This window comes from Oncorhynchus gorbuscha, linkage group LG06 (genome assembly GCF_021184085.1).
Source record: "Oncorhynchus gorbuscha isolate QuinsamMale2020 ecotype Even-year linkage group LG06, OgorEven_v1.0, whole genome shotgun sequence".
In the NCBI taxonomy this organism is placed as follows: domain Eukaryota; kingdom Metazoa; phylum Chordata; class Actinopteri; order Salmoniformes; family Salmonidae; genus Oncorhynchus; species Oncorhynchus gorbuscha.
The window spans coordinates 98,382,881-98,404,605 of NC_060178.1; the positions used below are offsets into that span (position 1 = coordinate 98,382,881).

Genomic DNA, 21,725 nt, shown 5'->3' on the forward strand with positions numbered 1-21,725 from the left:
ATATAGGTTGCGCCATTACTAGAAACAGTATATACCACAACAGCCTCAATGGCACACAATCCATGTCTCAATTGTCTTAAGGCTTAAAAATCCTTATTTAACCCATCTCTTCCCTTTTATCTACACTGATAGAAGTGGACTTAAGTGACATCAATAAGTGATCATAGCATTCACCCGGTCAGTCTGTCATGGAAAGAGCATATTTTGTACAGTGTACATATAAAGTGGGTAAAACATTATGTAAACATTATTAAAGTGACCAGTGTTTAATGACTATTTACAGAGCAGCTGGGTAGAGTACCAGGTGGTAGCTGGCTAGAACAGTGACTAAGGCTGTTGGTGACTTTAAGTCTGATGGCCTGGAGATAGAAGTGATTTCTAAGGCTCTCGGTCCCAGCTTTGATATACCTGTACGGTCTCTGCTTTCTCGATGGTAGCGAGGTGTACAGGCCGTGGCACGCGTGACTGAGGTCCTCGAGGATGATCTTCTTGACCTTTCTGTGACACTGGGTACTGTAGATGTCCTGGAGTTTAGGCAGTGTGCCCCCGGTGACAAGTTGGGCTGATTGCACCACCCTCCGGTGATACAGATACACAGGATGCTCTCAATGGTGCATCTGTAGAAGTTTGTGAGGGTCTTAGGGGGCCAAGACAAATTATTTCAGCCTTCCAAGGTTGAATAGGCACTGTTGTGCCTTCACCACGCTGTCTTTGTGAAGGGACTATTTCAGGTTGTCAGTGATGTTTTTGACCCTCTCCCCTGCGGCCCCATTGATGTGGATGGGGGCGCGTACTCTGCTGTCTCCTGTCATTCGCGATCAGTTCCTATGTTGACGCTATTTACCTGGCACCACTCCACCAGGGCTCTCACCTCCTCCCTGTAGGCCGTCTCATTGTTGCTAATCAGACCTACCACTGTTGTACCAGACTGTCACTGTTTGCATATGGTTATCGTCATCCAATTCCCAAATTGGATCCCCTTAGATTTTGTTGGTCTGTTAGTTTTATTTTTTTAAACACTGTAGCTGTTATGGGGACAGATTTGGTCATGTGATGCAGTTCATAGTTGATGCTGTTGGTTAATGTTGAAAGTTAGCAATTAAATAGATCAAGTATGATGGTCCATTTTGGGTGGACTCCCATAATAGGGATTTGTTTTTGCTACAATATAAAACCATCTTGAAACATGTTTGATACCATTCCATTCCAGCCATTACAATGGGCCCATCCTCCTATAGCCCCTCCCACCATATTCCTCTGACTTATACAGCTTCATTATTTAGTATGCAGTCAATCTAAATATGCAATAGAAAAAGAGGTCTTCTGACCGCAATGGGACTTCCAGGATAAATAAAGGTTCAATCAACCAAATATACACACCCTAGTCCAGTGTTCCCACACCTGAGTCAACTAACCAGAGCCCTCAGTGACTTGAATCAGGTGAGTTTCTCTTGGGTTACAATAAAAATGTGTGCTGTTGGGGGGGGGGGGGGGGGGGGGGGTACTCGAGGTCTGGAGTTGGGGAAGCACGGCCCCTGTCCAATCAGGTCTCCAGCAGTCCATTAATTAGTCTTCTCCATGATCAGACTTCAGATTAGACCAGCAGGTATCCAGTGGAACATATTGACATTACCTGCAGATTCTCACTTCCTACTTTGACAGGGAACATCACTGACACTGAAATGACCTGTAATTTACATTCCATTGGAATGACAACTTTGCCTCCCTTCACCCATCTTGTTCTACATCCTCTGTCCAGAGTTCTTTGAAGCAGCAAGCACAGCAGGGGCCAGCATTGGAGAAATAAGAATCAGTTTCGCATTTGAATTCATTGAATGTCCAGGTAATGAAGGGCTGGACTCTGTAATAAAATATATTTCTAATGAGAAAATAACAATGGCTGTGTAGTCAAATTCTAGAAAATGGGACCGATTGAACAACTTACATGATACATATCTGGACCTTAAAAATGGCACCAGTATAATGTTTTAGTTAACGGGACAGCGTGTAAATGGTCAGGTGTATAAAGGGTGGCGTGCCAGGTTTGACCATGCACATTGAATAGTCATGATTAAACGGTAGCCTACTGGAGCCTTGTAAAACCAGACTGATCTCACGAGAGCTCACATTCGGTTTCACTTCATGTGAACAGAAACATGAGTGAAGTGGTCAGTTGTTTAATGAGGCCTACAGCACTATTGACTGACCATTCTTTTGCAGAGACAATGTTCCATATAACACAATTCATTGTACAAATACCTAACAGGAAATCAATAATTTGCCATCTTGACTCTTTCAAAAGGTTTGTGTTCTTTGCCGCGCAAAAAGCTATTGAAATTACTGTATTACAGTTAGAATTTGTTACTTTAATTTTAGAAAATGTATTTTAAAGTGTGGCATTTTAAGTCACGTTTTGTTTAAAATACAGAAAAACAGACACTTGTAGAACATGGATATAGCAACAAAGGAAACTGACAGAAAATAAAGGTAACAAGCCTTTGACTGGTCTATTTTTCTCTTTTTGAATAAATGAAATTTATGGAAAAGGAGAAAAGCCATTGGGGAGAAGGACGATGATGGATTGACGGAGGGATGAGTGAGATGAAGTTAGTTTCCTTTAACTATATGGTTGATGTTTTAAATTATCTTTATAAAGTCTAATTTAAGATAAAGTCTTTTCCTCTTTTTGTGTGTCTTTTTGGTGAATGTTTTTTTGATCTTCTGGACCCAGTGCTGTTCAGCGCTGGATGTTCGTGGTCCAGGACAAGGAGGGCTAGGAATGCCAACCTCGTCTGGCAGTCGAGACAGACTGCCCACCGTGCCGTCCACCAGCCCGCCGCAGTGTTGCATTCCCTGGCTGGCCCGACCCACACTGCGCTGACTCAAGATGATAAAGTGGAGTTCTGTGTGTGCTGTGCTTGTGAACGTTGCTTCTGACTTTCCAAGTCTCTAAAATGTTTCTCAACCTGCGGAGGAAGGACAGGGGAAGACAACTTGAGATGTATGATCAATAACTTTTGTTATGGTAACAAATAGTAAGGAAAGGTGCAAATTACATCTTAATTGTATCATTTTTACACAACAAAGGCAATGCATTGACAGACCTAACAGCAATAGCAGTAATGGTGGACAGACCTAACAGCAATAGCAGTAATGGTGGACAGACCTAACAACAGTAGCAATAATGGTGGACAGACCTAAGCGCAGTAAATACAGTTGAATTTAGAAGTTTACATACACTTAGGTTAGAGTCATTAAAACTCATTTTTCAACCTCTCCACAAGTTTCTTGTTAAACTATAGTTTTGGCAAGTCAGTTAGGACACCTACTTTGTTCATGACAAGTAATATTTCCAACAATTGTTTACAGACAGATTATTTCATTTATAATCCATTGTGTCAGAATTCCAGTGGGTCAGAAGTTTACATACACTCAGGTGACTGTGCCTTTAAACATCTTGGAAAATTCCAGAAAATTATGTCATTCTGATAAGCTAATTGACCAAAATTTGAGTCAATTGTAGGTGTACCTGTGGATGTATTTCAAGGCCTCCCTTCAAACTCAGTGCCTCTTTGCTTGACATCATGGGAAAATCAAAAGAAATCAGCCAAGACCGTCACGAGTCTGGTTCATCCTTGGGACGATTGTAGAAGGCTTACCGAAACGTTTGACCCACGTTACACAATTTAAAGGCAATGCTATCAAATACTAATTGAGTGTATGTAAACTTCTGACCCACTGGGAATGTGATGAAAGAAATAAAAGATGAAATAAATCATTCTCTCTACTATTATTCTGACATTTCACATTCTTAAAATAAAAGTGGTGATCCTAACTGACCTAAGACAGGGAATTTTTACTAGGATTAAATGTCAGGAATTGTGAAAAACTGAGTTTAAATGTATTTAGCTAAGGTGTATGTAAACTTCAAACGTAGGTGGACAGACCTAAAAGGTGTAGTAGGCAGGCAGGCAGGCAGACAGACGCGGGCGTAGCAGGCAGACAGACGCGGGCGTAGCAGGCAGACAGACGCGGGCGTAGCAGGCAGACAGACGCGGGCGTAGCAGGCAGACAGACGCGGGCGTAGCAGGCAGACAGACGCGGGCGTAGCAGGCAGACAGACGCGGGCGTAGCAGGCAGACAGACGCGGGCGTAGCAGGCAGACAGACGCGGGCGTAGCAGGCAGACAGACGCGGGCGTAGCAGGCAGACAGACGCGGGCGTAGCAGGCAGACAGACGCGGGCGTAGCAGGCAGGCAGACGCGGGCGTAGCAGGCAGGCAGACGCGGGCGTAGCAGGCAGGCAGACGTAGGTGTAGTTGGTATACAGATGTAGTAGGTGTAGTAGGGAAGCGATACTCACTATTTTGCGTACATGACTTAAAGCACTTCCCTCTTTGCCTTTGCAGTTGTCAGCCTGGTATGGCGGTGAGATTACAACGTCGTCCATTACCATGATGTTCTTCTCCTGCCATTTACAGTCTTTGATGCTGCAGAACATAGTACACATCAAATCATATAATGGGTCAAACAGTCCTTGAGCCGAGGAGTCAGGTCTATTTAAACCACTAAAATGCATTTTAAATCTAATATTTTGAAATAAAGCATGAAATCTCAATTGAATCATTTTTATGAAGCTAAAACTTACATTTATAAGAGTATGTATCATTAGATTATCTAAGCCTATCATCTGTAAAGGTAGATAGGGATACAGACATTTGGGAGATGCTAAGTACTGTAAGGTGAATGCCTTTATCCAATTCTCCCAGAGAATCTTGCCGCCCGACGTGCCATCACTTTGTTTGTGTGCACAGCAGTTGATCATCAGTCGCACCGCGTTGGCCGTGTGTGGAAAAACAGAGGTGTCGGAGCTGGGATTGTCGTTACCGCATCATATCAATTTAAACAAAGATCTGAATTTGTGTTGACCTAACGTGGGATGTATTCAAATCACCTGCCTCTAAACCTAGCCCTTACAACTGGAAAGGATATTCAGTAGGCCCAGTGGCGGCCTGGAATCCATAAAGAATCACCTGCCCATGTCAGATATATCATAACCAGTAGACAATGCTGCCCAACGACACTCTGCCCCTCTGAAATTAATATTATTGAATTGAAAAATGCACTTACGTTTTGTGAATAGTCTGGAATAGATGCTGGCCCTCCACAGAAACCCCAGCACTGATTGCATATGCTTGGGATAGCTTGTCCTCCTTCTCTGACCGTGCTCGATTGGCAAGCTTGGAGAAAGATGGCAGGGAGGAGAAAGTTAGGAAGGAATTTGAAGGCAGTCAACCAACTTGAGTCGAGGTGCAATCAAAACCTACGCTGAACAAAAATATAACCGCAAAGTGTCGGTCCCATGTTTCATGAGGTGAAATAAAAGATCTCAGAAATGTTCAATATTCACAAAAAGTGTCTCAAATTTTGTGCACAATCTGCAATGTTGTTTTAGAGAATTTGTCAGTACACGTCCAACCACGCCAGCCCAGGACCTTCACATCCGGCTTCTTCACCTGCAGGATCATCTGAGACCAGCCACCCAGAGCTGATGAAACTGTGGACAACCGAAGGATTTCTGTAACTGTCTCAGGGAAGCTCACCTGCGCACTCGTGATCTTTGAAATTGTTGCATTTAAATTTTTGTTCAGTATATAAATGCATTTGAAAGGAATAAGCGCAAGATGCAACTTTCGCTTACAATTGAAAACACAATTCATAGCCTTGATCAGAAAAATAGGATGAGAAAGTTGACAAGGAAGATTTAACAATGACAGGCTCAGATGGGTGATTGAGACAGGTGACAACTGGAACTCAAGTCATCTCATCGCAAGTAACCTAACACTGGGCCAGGCCTGTTCATAAGATGTACAAAAATAAAATGTACCAGATTTTGTTTTCCATACAAATAGGCTAATCATAAGAACAAAGAATCCGGACTAAAGCCTAGGCTACAATAAGTCAAGCAGCATCTACAGTAGGGGTATTCAAATCTTACCCGCCGAGGTCAGGAATATTCCTGGTTCTGTTCTACCTGATAATTAATTTCACACACACACACACAGTGACCCAGGTCTAAATCAGTCCCTGATTAGAGGGGCAGAATGAAAAAAAGCAGTGGAACTGGCTGAATTTGAGGGACCTACAGGATGACAGCAGATGAGGGCTTACCTTGCTAACATTCAGTGATGCTAGAGGAGGCGTTTCAGTGCGATCATTTATTATATCCACTTCAGAAACATAGTCTAAATTGATCAGGATGACGTCGTGGAGATTTGGCTTTCTGCTGGAGGGATCACATTCTGGGAGGAAATCAAGTTAAGGTAAACAAGCTGAGTAGTAGTACACAAAGCGTAGTAGTAGTGGAACTACTCAAATAAAAAAAACTTGTGGTTCGGATCACGGTTTTGAGTCACAGATCGGATCATTTTTCAGATCAGAAAAAAAAGCTGAGACAAATATAACTTTGCTTTCCATTTATTACTTAAAGAACACTTAAAGAAACAAACTTTAACAGTCACACTCCAAACTCCACTATGGCCAAGACCAAAGACCTGTCAAAGGACACCAGAAACAAAATTGTAGACCTGCACCAGGCTGGGAAGACTGAATCTGCAATAGGTAGCTTGGTTTGAAGAAATCAACTGTGGGAGCAATTATTAGGAAATGGAAGACATACAAGACCACTGATAATCTCCCTCGATCTGGGGCTCCACACAAGATCTCACCCCTGCATACGGAATCGGGAGAGGTGAATTTTGAGAGCAATGCGTTCTCCAAAACACACTGCCCACTGAACACCAATGTGTCAGAGGAAACACCGTGCATTGCACCCGGCCCACCACAGGAGTCACTAGTGTGTGATGGGACATTACATTTACATTACATTTAAGTCATTTAGCAGACACTCTTATCCAGAGCGACTTACAAATTGGTGCATTCACCTTATGACAAGAACATTCCTAGCGGACAAACTCTCCCCTAACCCGAACGACACTGGGCCAATTGTGCACCGCACCATGGGTCTCCCAGTTGTATTCAGCTGCGACAGAGCCTGGACTTGAACCAGGATCTCTAGTTGGCACATTAAAGTGCAGTATGAGGCATCATACCTTCTTCCTTTGAACAGTGAATGAAAAAAATAGCCTGTGTCCACGTCACCAAAACAAAGTCAAGAAAGAAAGCAAAGCAGACCTGAGCTTAACTTCAGATTCTTTTTCTAAAAGATGAGGATGTCTACATAGTCTGGGGAGAGGATAGACCTCTTTGCAGTCACTATGTCCCCTGCCGTGGAGAACACCCTCTCACCAGGAACTGAAGTGTCAGGCAGCATCTTGCCATCATGACAATGTGAGGGTATTTACACTCATTGCTTTTCCACCATGTCAGTGGATCACCATCCAGTGGAACACCACTTGCTGCCTTGTAGGATGCCTCCTCTTTGATGGTGTTGCAAAAGTCTTGCCTGGGTTCTTGCTCACAAAGGTCTCCCCGAAAAGCTCCTTCATGGCCAAATTATTTTGTGGAGGAAATGCCTCCGAGTCTGCTCCTGTCGGCTCGGTGGATTGACCCTGCAGAAAGAAAGGACATGATCTATTAAACCAACTAATTATTTATTTTCATATAACTATAAATTCCAGCAATAACATTTAATAAAATCCATTATTCCAAATAAATAAAAAAATCGATGATTCTAAGAGCAATAGCATTGACTAAGATTAGACTGCAGTATATTTATTATTTAGGTCAATCACACTTTTTTTTACCTCTTCAGTGGCCACAATCCTAGTGGTGAGATCACTGCATGGCCTCCGGCATAGGGCAGGGTCTAGGTGAGACCGAGACTTGAACAGACCGGGACTGGAACCTTGGATCCAGTGCAGTAGATCTATGACGGTAGTCCTGTACATTGGGGGGGGTGTATCTGAGGTTCAGGTCATCTCTAATGGCAAGCCTTGACATCTCTAGTGATGGTGCTGTCATGGATTGTAGAATCCTTGTTCTCAGAGGTTGGATCATGGACACAGATGGTGAAGTTTCAGTGCTCAATTTTGATATTTCCCTTTTCATAAAGATCTGGTAGTGGTGCGCGAGGGGATTTTGTAGCACGACTCAAGCACTTTCACCAAATTTTTAAACCCTATGTTTTCCACAACAGAGTATGGCCTCATGTCTACAGTGATAAACATCCCAATAGATTGTGATGGCTTCAGCCCGGTATGATTTTGCAGCAAAGTGCTTAAATGCCGCGGTGAGAAGTTGTCTCTTGGCTGAGTTGGCTGCCGTCACTGACACACCAGGGCGATGACGCTTTGAACATGCATTTCCATGATCATACAGTTTTCCTGTGGCACAATAACTACACACCGTAATGGTGTTGTCCACCACCCTTCTTCTGTCATATTTGACAGGGAAGCCAAACTGCTCCCATACATGAGACTTAAATGAAGCGGGAGGCTTTTCCAGTTCTTCACCTCCTCTGCTAGCCTTGGCTGTCACTGCTCTTTTCTTCTTTGCTTTATGGAACGCGAGCATCCAGGATTGATTAGTTGGGATTCAACATTTTTTTATTTTACCTTTATTTAACTAGGCAAGTCAGTTAAGAACAAATTATTATTTTCAATGACTGCCTAGGAACAGTGGGTTAACTGCCTTGTACAGGGGCAGAACGACAGAATTTTACCTTCTCAGGGATTCAATCTGGCAACCTTTCAGTTACAAGTCCAACACTCTAACCACGAGGCTACCTGCAGGCCCGTTCACATGAACAGTACACACAACGGCTTTAAAAATAAAATCAACTTTCAAGCTTCAGAGTAAAACAAAACACGCATCGGTCTTGTCTCTTCTCACAGCAACTCTGCATCGAGATTTAGGGAATTATTACTTTTAAAAAGTTAGAGCGGCAGACAAAAACTGTATTTCACACTATGATGGGAAACCTTTGCAATTGATACGTGGTTCACTTGGGTGCCGGTGATCCGTACAGATCACGGATCAACTACAGTCCGTTATAGTAGTAGCAGCACACAATGCATCGTAGTGGCAGTAGCACACAATGCATAGTAGTAGCAGTAGCACACAATGCATAGTAGTAGCAGTAGCACACAATGCATAGTAGTAGCAGTAGCACACAATGCATAGTAGTAGCAGTAGCACACAATGCATAGTAGTAGCAGTAGCACACAATGCATAGTAGTAGCAGTAGCACACAATGCATAGTAGTAGCAGTAGCACACAATGCATAGTAGTAGCAGTAGCACACAATGCATAGTAGTAGCAGTAGCACACAATGCATAGTAGTAGTAGTAGCACACAATGCATAGTAGTAGTAGTAGTAATAGTAGCAGTATCACACAATGCATATTAGTAGCAGCAGCAGTATAACACAATGCATATTAGTAGCAGCAGCAGTATCACAGTATCACACAATGCATATTAGTAGCCGCAGCAGTATCACACAATGCATATTAGTAGCAGCAGCAGCAGTATCACACAATGCATATTAGTAGCAGCAGCAGTATCACACACAATGCATATTAGTAGCAGCAGCAGTATCACACAATGCATATTAGTAGCAGCAGCAGTATCACACAATGCATATTAGTAGCAGCAGCAGTATCACAAAATGCATATTAGTAGCCGCAGCAGTATCACACAAGGCATAGTAGCAGCAGCAGCAGTATCACACAAGGCATAGTAGTAGCAGCAGCAGTATCACACAATGCATAGTCGTAGCAGCAGCAGTATCACACAATGCATAGTCGTAGCAGCAGCAGTATCACACAATGCATAGTCGTAGCAGCAGCAGTATCACACAATGCATAGTCGTAGCAGCAGCAGTATGACACAATGCATAGTCGTAGCAGCAGCAGGATCACACAATGCATAGTCGTAGCAGCAGCAGTATCACACAATGCGTAGCAGCAGCAGTATCACACAAGGCATAGTAGCAGCAGCAGTATCACACAAGGCATAGTAGCAGCAGCAGTATCACACAATGCATAGTCGTAGCAGCAGCAGTATCACACAATGCATAGTCGTAGCAGCAGCAGTATCACACAATGCATAGTTGTAGCAGCAGCAGTATCACACAAGGCATAGTCGTAGCAGCAGCAGTATCACACAATGCATAGTCGTAGCAGCAGCAGTATCACACAAGGCATAGTCGTAGCAGCAGCATCACACAAGGCATAGTCGTAGCAGCAGCAGTATCACGCAAGGCATAGTCGTAGCAGCAGCAGTATCACGCAAGGCATAGTAGCAGCAGTATCACGCAAGGCATAGTAGCAGCAGCAGTATCACGCAAGGCATAGTAGTTGCAGCAGCAGTATCACGCAAGGCATAGTAGTAGCAGCAGCAGTATCACACAATGCATAGTCGTAGCAGCAGCAGTATCACACAATGCATAGTCGTAGCAGCAGCAGTATCACACAATGCATAGTCGTAGCAGCAGCAGTATCACACAGGGCATAGTAGCAGCAGCAGTATCACACAAGGTATAGTAGCAGCAGCAGTATCACACAAGGCATAGTAGCAGCAGCAGTATCACACAATGCATAGTCGTAGCAGCAGCAGTATCACACAATGCATAGTCGTAGCAGCAGCAGTATCACACAAGGCATAGTAGCCGCAGCAGTATCACACAAGGCATAGTAGCCGCAGCAGTATCACACAAGGCATAGTAGCAGCAGCAGTATCACACAAGGCATAGTAGCAGCAGCAGTATCACACAAGGCATAGTAGCAGCAGCAGTATCACACAAGGCATAGTAGCAGCAGCAGTATCACACAAGGCATAGTAGCAGCAGCAGTATCACACAATGCATAGTAGCAGCAGCAGTATCACACAATGCATAGTAGCAGCAGCAGTATCACACAAGGCATAGTAGTAGCAGCAGCAGTATCACACAAGGCATAGTAGCAGCAGCAGTATCACACAATGCATAGTCGTAGCAGCAGCAGTATCACACAATGCATAGTCGTAGCAGCAGCAGTATCACACAATGCATAGTAGTAGCAGCAGCAGTATCACACAAGGCATAGTAGCTGCAGCAGTATCACACAAGGCATAGTAGTAGCAGCAGCAGTATCACACAAGGCATAGTAGTAGCAGCAGCAGTATCACACAAGGCATAGTAGCAGCAGCAGTATCACACAATGCATAGTAGCAGCAGCAGCAGCAGTATCACACAATGCATAGTCGTAGCAGCAGCAGTATCACACAATGCATAGTAGTAGCAGCAGCAGTATCACACAATGCATATTAGTAGCCGCAGCAGTATCACACAATGCATAGTAGTAGCCGCAGCAGTATCACACAATGCATAGTAGTAGCCGCAGCAGTATCACACAATGCATAGTAGTAGCCGCAGCAGTATCACACAATGCATAGTAGTAGCCGCAGCAGTATCACACAATGCATAGTAGTAGCCGCAGCAGTATCAAACAATGCATATTAGTAGCAGCAGCAGTATAACACAATGCATAGTAGTAGCAGCAGCAGTATCACACAATGCATAGTAGTAGCAGCAGCAGTATCACACAATGCATAGTAGTAGCAGCAGCAGTATCACACAATGCATAGTAGTAGCCATAGCAGTATCACACAATGCATACTAGTAGCAGCAGCAGTATCACACAATGCATATTAGTAGCCGCAGCAGTATCACACAATGCATATTAGTAGCCGCAGCAGTATCACACAATGCATAGTAGTAGCAGCAGCAGCAGTATCACACAATGCATAGTAGTAGCAGCAGCAGTATCACACAATGCATATTAGTAGCAGCAGCAGCAGTATCACACAATGCATATTAGTAGCAGCAGCAGTATCACGCAATGCATATTAGTATCAGCAGCAGTATCACGCAATGCATATTAGTAGCCGCAGCAGTATCACACAATGCATAGTAGTAGCAGCAGTATCACGCAATGCATAGTAGTAGCAGCAGCAGCATCACACAATGCATATTAGTATCAGCAGCAGTATCACACAATGCATATTAGCATCAGCAGCAGTATCACGCAATGCATATTAGTAGCCGCAGCAGTATCACACAATGCATAGTAGTAGCAGCAGCAGCAGCAGTATCACGCAATGCATAGTAGTAGCAGCAGCAGCAGTATCACACAATGCATATTAGTAGCAGCAGCAGTATCACACAATGCATAGTAGTAGCAGCAGCAGCAGTATCACGCAATGCATATTAGTAGCAGCAGCAGTATCACACAATGCATATTAGTAGCAGCAGCAGTATCACACAATGCATAGTAGTAGCAGCAGCAGTATCACACAATGCATAGTAGCAGCAGCAGTATCACACAATGCATAGTAGCAGCAACAGTAGAGGTGGTGTGTCCCTCCACAACAATGTTTAACATCTAGGCCTATATACTGAAAATACACATTCACCTGGAGGTACATCTATCACCTCTGGGATAGCTTGTCAAAAACTACCAGGAAACCTGGTAAGATGGCATGATTCAATCATGCCATCTGAACAAAACATGCATGTTATTCACGTTAGTCGAATGTGGCAGGGCCTGCAAATCATTACAGACTACAAAAGTGAAGCACAGCCGAGGGCTGCACAGTGACACGAGCCAAGCAGATGAGCTAAACTACTTCTATGCAAATAACACAGAAACATGCATGAGAGCTCCAGCTGTAGCGGAAGACTGTGTGATCACGCTCTCCGCAGCCCATGTGAGTAAGACCTTTAAACAGGTCAACAGTCACAAGGCCGCAGGGCCAGACGGATTACCAGGACGTGTACTGCGAGCATGCGCTAACCACCTAACAAGGGCCTAAACTGATATTTTCAACCTCTCCCTGTCCGAGTGTGTAATACCAACATGTTTTAAGCAGACCACTATAGTCTCTGTGCCCAAGAACACTAAGGTAACCTGCCTAAATGTCTACTGACCCGAAGCACTCACGTCTGTAGCCATGAAGTGCTTTGAAAGGCTAGTCATGGCTCACATCAACACCATCATCCCAGAAACCCTAGACCCACTCCAATTTGCATACCACCCACCCCAACAGATCTCCAGATGATGCAGTCTCTATTTCACTCCACACTGCCCTTTCCCACCTGGACAAAAGGAACACACACCTATGTGAGAATGCTATACATAGACTAGAGCTCAGCATTCAACACCATAGCACCCTCAAAGCTCATCAATAAGCTAAGGACCCTGGGACTAAACACCTCCCTCTGCAACTGGATCCTAGACTTCCTGACAGGCCAACCCCAGGTGGTAAGGGTAGGTAACAACACATCCGCCACGCTGATCCTCAACACAGGGGCCCCTCAGGGGTGCGTGCTCAGCCCCCTCCTGTACTCCCTGTTCACTCATGACTGCACGGCCAGGCACGACTCCAACACCATCATTACATTTACCAATGACACAACTGATCACCGACAACAACGAGACAGCCTACAGGGAGGAGGTCAGAGGCCTGGCAGTGTGGTGCCAGGACAACAACCGCTCCCTGTGTTCAAGACAAAGGACATGATTGTGAACTACAGGAAAAAGAGGACCGAGCACACCCCCATTCTCATCGACGGGCTGCAGTGGAGAAGGTTGAGAAATTCAAGTTCCTTGGTGTCCACATCACCAACAAAATAACTTTGTCCAAGCACACCGTGAAGCAGGCACGACAAAACCTACTCCTACTCCTACTGAAAAGATTTGGCATGGGTACTCAGATCCTCAAACGGTTATACAGCTGCACCATCGATAGCATCCTGACTGGGATGGCAACTGCTCGGCCTCTGACCGCAAGGCACTACAGAACGGCCCAGTACATCATTGGGGCCAAGCTATCTGCCATCCAGGATCTCTATACCAGGCAGTGTCAGAGGAAGACCCAAAAAGTGTCAAAGACTCCAGCCACCCTAGTCATAGACTGTTCTGTCTGCTAACACACGGTAAGCGGTACCGGAGGGTCAAGTCTAGGTCCAAGAGGCTTCTAAACAGCTTCTACCCCCAAGCCATAAGACTCCTGAACATCAACATCAAGTAATATGGCTACCCACACTATTCACATTGCCGCCCCACCACCACTCTGTTGTCATCTATGTATAGTCACTTTAATAACTCCACCTACATGTACATTCTACCTCAACTAACCAGTGCCCGCGCACATTGACTCAGTACCGGCACCCCCCTGTATAGATCGATATTTTGATTGCTCCTCTTTAATGACTTGTTACTTTTCTCTTATTCTTATCTGTATTTTTTGAAACTGCACTGTTGTTTAGGGGCTCGTAAGTAAGCATTTCACTGTAATATCGACACCTGTTGTATTCGGTACATGTGACTAATAAATTGTGATTTATTCATCTAGAAAACATCCAACTACAGTTATGGCTTTAACCACAACACAGAAAGAATTGCAACTGTGGTTACATGTTTGCATGCTTTGTTTCTGGTGGGGTCTCTGTCTGCCACTGCCATTCAGTGGCAATTTAATCGAGAAGCCCTGTGAATGCTAAACAAGTGTAGTCCACTTGTCATTCCAATCTCCTTTGCATTAGCGTAGCCTCGTCTGTAGCCTGTCAACTATGTGTCTCTCTATCCCTGTTCTCTCCTCTCTGCACAGACCATACAAACGCTCCACACCGCGTGGCCGCGGCCACCCTAATCTGGTGGTCCCAGCGCGCACGACCCACGTGGAGTTCCAGGTCTCCGGTAGCCTCTGGAACTGCCGATCTGCGGCCAACAAGGCAGAGTTCATCTCAGCCTATGCCTCCCTCCAGTCCCTCGACTTCTTGGCACCGACGGAAACATGGATCACCACAGATAACACTGCCACTCCTACTGCTCTCTCTTCGTCCGCCCACGTGTTCTCGCACACCCCGAGAGCTTCTGGTCAGCGGGGTGGTGGCACCGGGATCCTCATCTCTCCCAAGTGGTCATTCTCTCTTTCTCCCCTTACCCATCTGTCTATCACCTCCTTTGAATTCCATGCTGTCACAGTTACCAGCCCTTTCAAGCTTAACATCCTTATCATTTATCGCCCTTGAGGTTCCCTCGGAGAGTTCATCAATGAGCTTGATGCCTTGATAAGCTCCTTTCCTGAGGACGGCTCACATCTCACAGTTCTGGGCGACTTTATCTCCCCACGTCTACCTTTGACTCATTCCTCTCTGCCTCCTTCTTTCCACTCCTCTCCTCTTTTGACCTCACCCTCTCACCTTCCCCCCTACTCACAAGGCAGGCAATACGCTCGACCTCATCTTTACTAGATGCTGTTCTTCCACTAACCTCATTGCAACTCCCCTCCAAGTCTCAGACGACTACCTTGTATCCTTTTCCCTCTCGCTCTCATCCAACACTTCCCACACTGCCCCTACTCGGATGGTATCGCGCCGTCCCAACCTTCGCTCTCTCTCCCCCGCTACTCTCTCCTCTTCCATCCTATCATCTCTTCCCTCTGCTCAAACCGTCTCCAACCTATCTCCTGATTCTGCCTCCTCAACCCTCCTCTCCTCCCTTTCTGCATCTTTTGACTCTCTATGCCCCCTATCCTCCAGGCCGGCTCGGTCCTCCCCTCCCGCTCCGTGGCTCGACGACTCATTGCGAGCTCACAGAACAGGGCTCCAGGCAGCCGAGCGGAAATGGAGGAAAACGCCTCCCTGCGGACCTGGCATCCTTTCGCTCCCTCCTCTCTACATTTTCCTCTTCTGTCTCTGCTGCTAAAGCCACTTTCTACCACTCTAAATTCCAAGCTTCTGCCTCTAACCCTAGGAAGCTCTTTGCCACCTTCTCCTCCCTCCTGAATCCTCCTCCCCCCCCCCCTCCTCCCTCTCTGCAGATGACTTCGTCAACCATTTTGAAAAGAAGGTCGACAACATCCGATCCTCGTTTGCTAAGTCAAACGACACCGCTGGTTCTGCTCACACTGCCCTACCCTGTGCTCTGACCTTTCTCCCCTCTCTCTCCAGATGAAATCTCGCGTCTTGTGACGGCCGGCCGCCCAACAACCTGCCCGCTTGACCCTATCCCCTCCTCCCTTCTCCAGACCATTTCCGGAGACCTTCTCCCTTACCTCACCCCGCTCATCAACTCATCCCTGACCGCTGGCTACGTCCCTTCCGTCTTCAAGAGAGTGAGAGTTGCACCCCTTCTGAAAAAACCTACACTCGATCCCTCCGATGTCAACAATTACAGACCAGTATCCCTTCTTTCTTTTCTCTCCAAAACTCTTGAACGTGCCGTCCTTGGCCAGCTCTCCCGCTATCTCTCTCTGAATGACATTCTTGATCCAAATCAGTCAGGTTTCAAGACTAGTCATTCAACTGAGACTGCTCTTCTCTGTATCACGGAGGCGCTCCGCACCGTTAAAGCTAACTCTCTCTCCTCTGCTCTCATCCTTCTAGACCTATCGGCTGCCTTCGATACTGTGAACCATCAGATCCTCCTCTCCACCCTCTCCGAGTTGGGCATCTCCGGCGCGGCCCACGCTTAGATTGCGTCCTACCTGACAGGTCGCTCCTACCAGGTGGCGTGGTGAGAATCTGTCTCCTCACCACGCGCTCTCACCACTGGTGTCCCCCAGGGCTCTGTTCTAGGCCCTCTCCTATTCTCGCTATACACCAAGTCACTTGGCTCTGTCATAACCTCACATGGTCTCTCCTATCATTGCTATGCAGACGACACACAATTAATCTTCTCCTTTCCCCCTTCTGATGACCAGGTGGCGAATCGCATCTCTGCATGTCTGGCAGACATATCAGTGTGGATGACTGATCACCACCTCAAGCTGAACCTTGGCAAGACGGAGCTGCTCTTCCTCCCGGGGAAGGACTGCACGTTCCATGATCTCGCCATCACGGTTGAAAACTCCATTGTGTCCTCCTCCCAGAGCGCTAAGAACCTTGGCGTGATCCTGGACAACACCCTGTCGTTCTCAACTAACATCAAGGCGGTGGCCCGTTCCTGTAGGTTCATGCTCTACAATATCCGCAGAGTACGACCCTGCCTCACACAGGAAGCGGCGCAGGTCCTAATCCAGGCACTTGTCATCTCCCGTCTGGATTACTGCAACTCGCTGTTGGCTGGGCTCCCTGCCTGTGCCATTAAACCCCTACAACTCATCCAGAACGCCGCAGCCCGTCTGGTGTTCAACCTTCCCAAGTTCTCTCACGTCACCCCGCTCCTCCGCTCTCTCCACTGGCTTCCAGTTGAAGCTCGCATCCGCTACAAGACCATGGTGCTTGCCTACGGAGCTGTGAGGGGAACGGCACCTCAGTACCTCCAGGCTCTGATCAGGCCCTACACCCAAACAAGGGCACTGCGTTCATCCACCTCTGTCCTGCTCGCCTCCCTACCACTGAGGAAGTACAGTTCCCGCTCAGCCCAGTCAAAACTGTTCGCTGCTCTGGCCCCCCAATGGTGGAACAAACTCCCTCACGACGCCAGGACAGCGGAGTCAATCACCACCTTCCGGAGACACCTGAAACCCCACCTCTTTAAGGAATACCTAGGATAGGATAAAGTAATCCTTCTCACCCCCCCCCTTTAAGATTTAGATGCACTATTGTAAAGTGACTGTTCCACTGGATGTCATAAGGTGAATGCACCAATCTGTAAGTCGCTCTGGATAAGAGCGTCTGCTAAATGACTTAAATGTAAAATGTAAATGTAAACTACATCTTCAGTCTCAGTGGACTAGTATAACAATTAAAAAAATACAGTGGAAAGGCAATAGCAGCATGCATGTGACAACCTAGCGCTGAAATTGTAGGCAGCATTCTGCCTTCTCCCTACAGTTCTCAGCCATTAGCTTCGGCCACAACTTATGTGAACTCCAATCCCAGAGATGTGTTTTCAAGCTGCAATACTTAACTTTTTTGGCAGCCAGAACAAATTCACATAGAAATGTAAGTTAAAGATCTGTCACTCTTTGAAAGCAAGTCTAAGAGGTGGTAGATCTGTTCTATGTGTTCCTTTTCTATACTGCCCGTTAAGTTTTGTTCTTTCTATTACTTTTGGTTTGGAACACAAGCTTCAAATGGCTGAAAATACAAAATGTTGGTTATGGAAAATATTTTTCACAGCGGTTTAGATGGTACAAATCTACACTATACTTGCTTGTTTTGTCACCAACGGAAATTAGAGGCACTTCTACGATTTGCGCAACCAGGAAATGGTGGAACGATTTCTGCATAGTGCATCTTTAACGTTAAGAAACATCAATAATTATTGCTTGCAAAATGGCTTTCTAAACATATGGCCCTCGTCTTTCATCAGCGTGAAAGAATCCTTCATGTAGCAGTTACAGCTATGGAGCCTCCATCAGACTAAACTACACTTCCGTTACACTTCGGCACGATCAAGGTGAGTATCAATTTAACCTGTATTATTCAAATGATTTCTCTCTGATATTAAAGTTAAGGTCTTTATGTCCACCGGCTGCATCAAACTGTTCCAGTGGAAGTCATTCATTGTCAATGGCGCAGTGAGTTGGGGGTGCAGCACTAGGCAGTAGTGTGTTCTGTATACCAAATCAAATGTATTTATAAAGCAATTTTCACATCAGCAGATGTCACACATTGCTTATACAGAAAACCAGCATAAAACCCCAAACAATGTAGATATAAAACCACGGTGGCTAGGAAAAACACCCAAGGCAGGAACATAGGAAGAAACCTAGAGAGTAACCAGTCTCTGAGGGGTGGCCAGTCCTCATCTGGCTGTGCCTGGTGGAGATAAGAGTACATGGCATTAAGGCAAGATTGTTATTCAAGATGTTCAAACATTCATATTTGACCAGCAGGGTCAAATAATAACCACAGTGGTTGTAGAGGGTGCAACAGGTCAGCACCACATGAGCTCAATATTTTCTACTCGTGTTGTTTTACCATGCATACAAACATAAATACACACACTCCAACTACCAAGCTTTAAGCTAGTTGAAAAGAGAAGCACATGTGCCTCAAGTACAGAAAATGCGGGGTAGAAATACAAAACTGCACTGCAAGCTATGCATCTTAATGATCAGACCGACCGTTGGATCTTAACAACCCCAACCCACGACTACAGGAGACGCTTTCATCCAACCACTTAAGTGTAATGGAATGGAACTGAGTCATGATCAAGGGCAACTAACAACCAGTCATTGGAGCACATGGTGGTCCTTTGCCCACCCTCAAACGTGTGGATTGACGAGAAATCCATTTTTTTAGCTAGTTACTTGGGCCAAGGTTTATTGAAGAGCCATATAGTTGACCATTGAGATTCGCTTTTGGCTAACTAGCGTTACTGTACAGTGACAGAACCGGCATGTTTCATCATACTACCGTAGCTAGCTAACAAGCTAGGCTAGCTAACGATAACTAGGTACCCTTGGGTCATCCACTGACTTTGACAAGTCAATCATGCCGTGCTAGTTAATCGGATTGATAACTAAGACTGTCTTTATGCTTGATATTCTTAACAGCGTCAAATGGTAGCCAGCAAATTATAATTTATGCTATGTTAGCTGCTAACTAACAGTAAATGAACGTCGCTAGTTAGCGTTGGGGAAATGAAATTATTTGTCATTTGCCGAACATTGCAATCAGTTAGGTGGCAATAAGAATGATAATATATCGCATGTCAAAATCATTTGCGCTGGTCATTCAGTAAGCAAGACGGTCACGCTAGCCAATAACAATTATGGAATACTGTTATTAATGAAACTGCCATGATGCCATAATGGGATCTGCCAAATAGTGATCCTAGGACCAGCAATTCTACGTTGGCTCACAACACATGAAAGCAATAACTACACGATCAGAGCAAAACTCCAGCAATATTTGCAAAATGTAATATAAAAGTAATGAATTGTATCAAAATATTTCAAGTGGGACAAAGCTAGCTAAGCAATTCGGCTAGCTACAATTACGCCTGCGCGGATAACTATTTGACATTTGTTGGTTACAGACAGGCCCTCGCCGAAGGCAAACAGGCCAATGATTCAATGGCACCCTAAAATGGAGAAAGGATACTCAAAGTCAACATCTTGGACTGGTAGTCAAAGGCCACCACTTCTCCCTGCAGACGCTGGCCCAAGCAGGTAAGACAAGAGATATGGCTACCGACGCTAAAATACTCCCCCGGTCCAGGAGCCGCCATCTTCTCCGCCAGGAAAGCGGAGCTCCAGTATTACGTAAAATTAGTACGTGAACTCGTCACTTGGACGACTCCAGGGCATGTCAAATTACCTACGTTGCATATGATGATTTTAATTAATTCCACAGTTCATACTCTCGCTAGCTGGCATTATAGCATTACATTTAGATTTTTTTTTACCAAAGATATCAAATTGTAGGATCCCTTGGATGAAAAAATGTATATAAAAAAGTATATATATTATTGAATTAATAAAGCTGCATACCAACATGGACTGTGTTTCGAATAACCATACTAACATACTGTATAGTACATACTTAATGAGTATACACTACATACAATATACTATTAGTTCATTTTAGTATACTGTAAATGAACTGTATCGTTTCAGTTGAGCATACTAGAGCTTTGCCTGTCTACCGGAAGTTGATGCTGTTGCTATGCAACCTCTTGCTATGCAACCTCTTGCTAGCTTGTTAGCACAACAAATGACTAGTAAAAAAAAGTACGATTTCGGGTGTGTTCGTAAATTCAATCTGCAGCAACAGCGTGTACTCTGCGCGTTCGTAAATCCAGAGCGTCGTCAGATTGTAAATTCAAAACATTAGGTAACTAGCTAACATACAGGCACATACTACTGTAATGCTATGTGTTTCGTAAGAGTAGCGTAGCTAACAAATTGTCAGCCAACATAACATGTAACGTAACTTATTTAAAAAGACATGACTTTATTACATTGCTAAATATTTTAGTAACTTTTGCCATTAGTTAGTTCAATGAATTTGTATTTGCTCTCGTCGCACTTTGGCTGCATATTATCCGCCATTTTCTTCAAATCTGAAAACGTTGTGAAGCCACGCCCATTTACTTAAGAATTGCATTATCAGCTCTAAAAGTACGGAAATAGTGTTCTCTGCGTGTATAGTTAGTATTTTGGTGAATTTAGTACGGCATCCGGGAACTTTTGCCATAATAACTATATCCATACTATGACCAATAAGCATACTATATATTCAATTCATGTCACAAATTGTGTGGTTAGTATGAGTATTCAAACACAGCTATGGTATTTTTTGTTTTGTTTTCTTGAGTAAGGCAGGTGTTTCAGCCTAGCTCAGTGCTTTCTGTGGTGGTGGGGCAAACCAGCAGAACATATGGAGCGTTACGCCGTGATTGGCTCAGTGTTCTGTCACTAATGGAGACTTTACATCACTGCCAAGTGTAAGAGGAGACCTTGAACATTTTAGCCCTTCGGCTGCCATAGAAGTGCCCGTCCAAGAAGGCTCAAGGTCATTGGCCACAGAGAAAATGACAGAGAACCACGTTATACAGAAGCTTTGATTGGACTGATCATGTCAACATCATACTTTCACAATTTTAGCTAGCATTCATCTTCATGAATCAAATTGACAATCTACTGGCAAATCATTTTTAATCCTTGTCATATGAAGAGAAATAATGAAGAGAAATTATAGATAAAACGTATCAGTGCTCATAGGCTATTGGACATAAACATTACACAACAAGTTGGAAATCGCAAATTCAGCGAGTGGTTTGGAAGGAATCAGTGACAGTGGCTGTGTGGTCCTAAATCTGGGATT

The 21,725-nt window shown here is 44.8% G+C and overlaps 1 protein-coding gene across 1 annotated transcript; it reads right to left on the bottom strand.

Moving 5' to 3' along the window:
* Positions 1-2,345: 2,345 nt before the first annotated feature.
* Positions 2,346-20,167, bottom strand: LOC124038601 (protein LSM12 homolog A-like). The gene is made up of 5 exons (XM_046354655.1): positions 20,001-20,167; positions 6,170-6,300; positions 5,129-5,238; positions 4,362-4,488; positions 2,346-2,966 (listed from the first exon to the last, which is right to left on the bottom strand). The coding sequence occupies exons 1-5, from the start codon at positions 20,125-20,127 to the stop codon at positions 2,883-2,885; spliced, it is 579 nt and encodes a 192-aa protein (XP_046210611.1). The 5' UTR covers positions 20,128-20,167; the 3' UTR covers positions 2,346-2,882.
* Between the last annotated feature and the right edge of the window lie 1,558 nt (positions 20,168-21,725).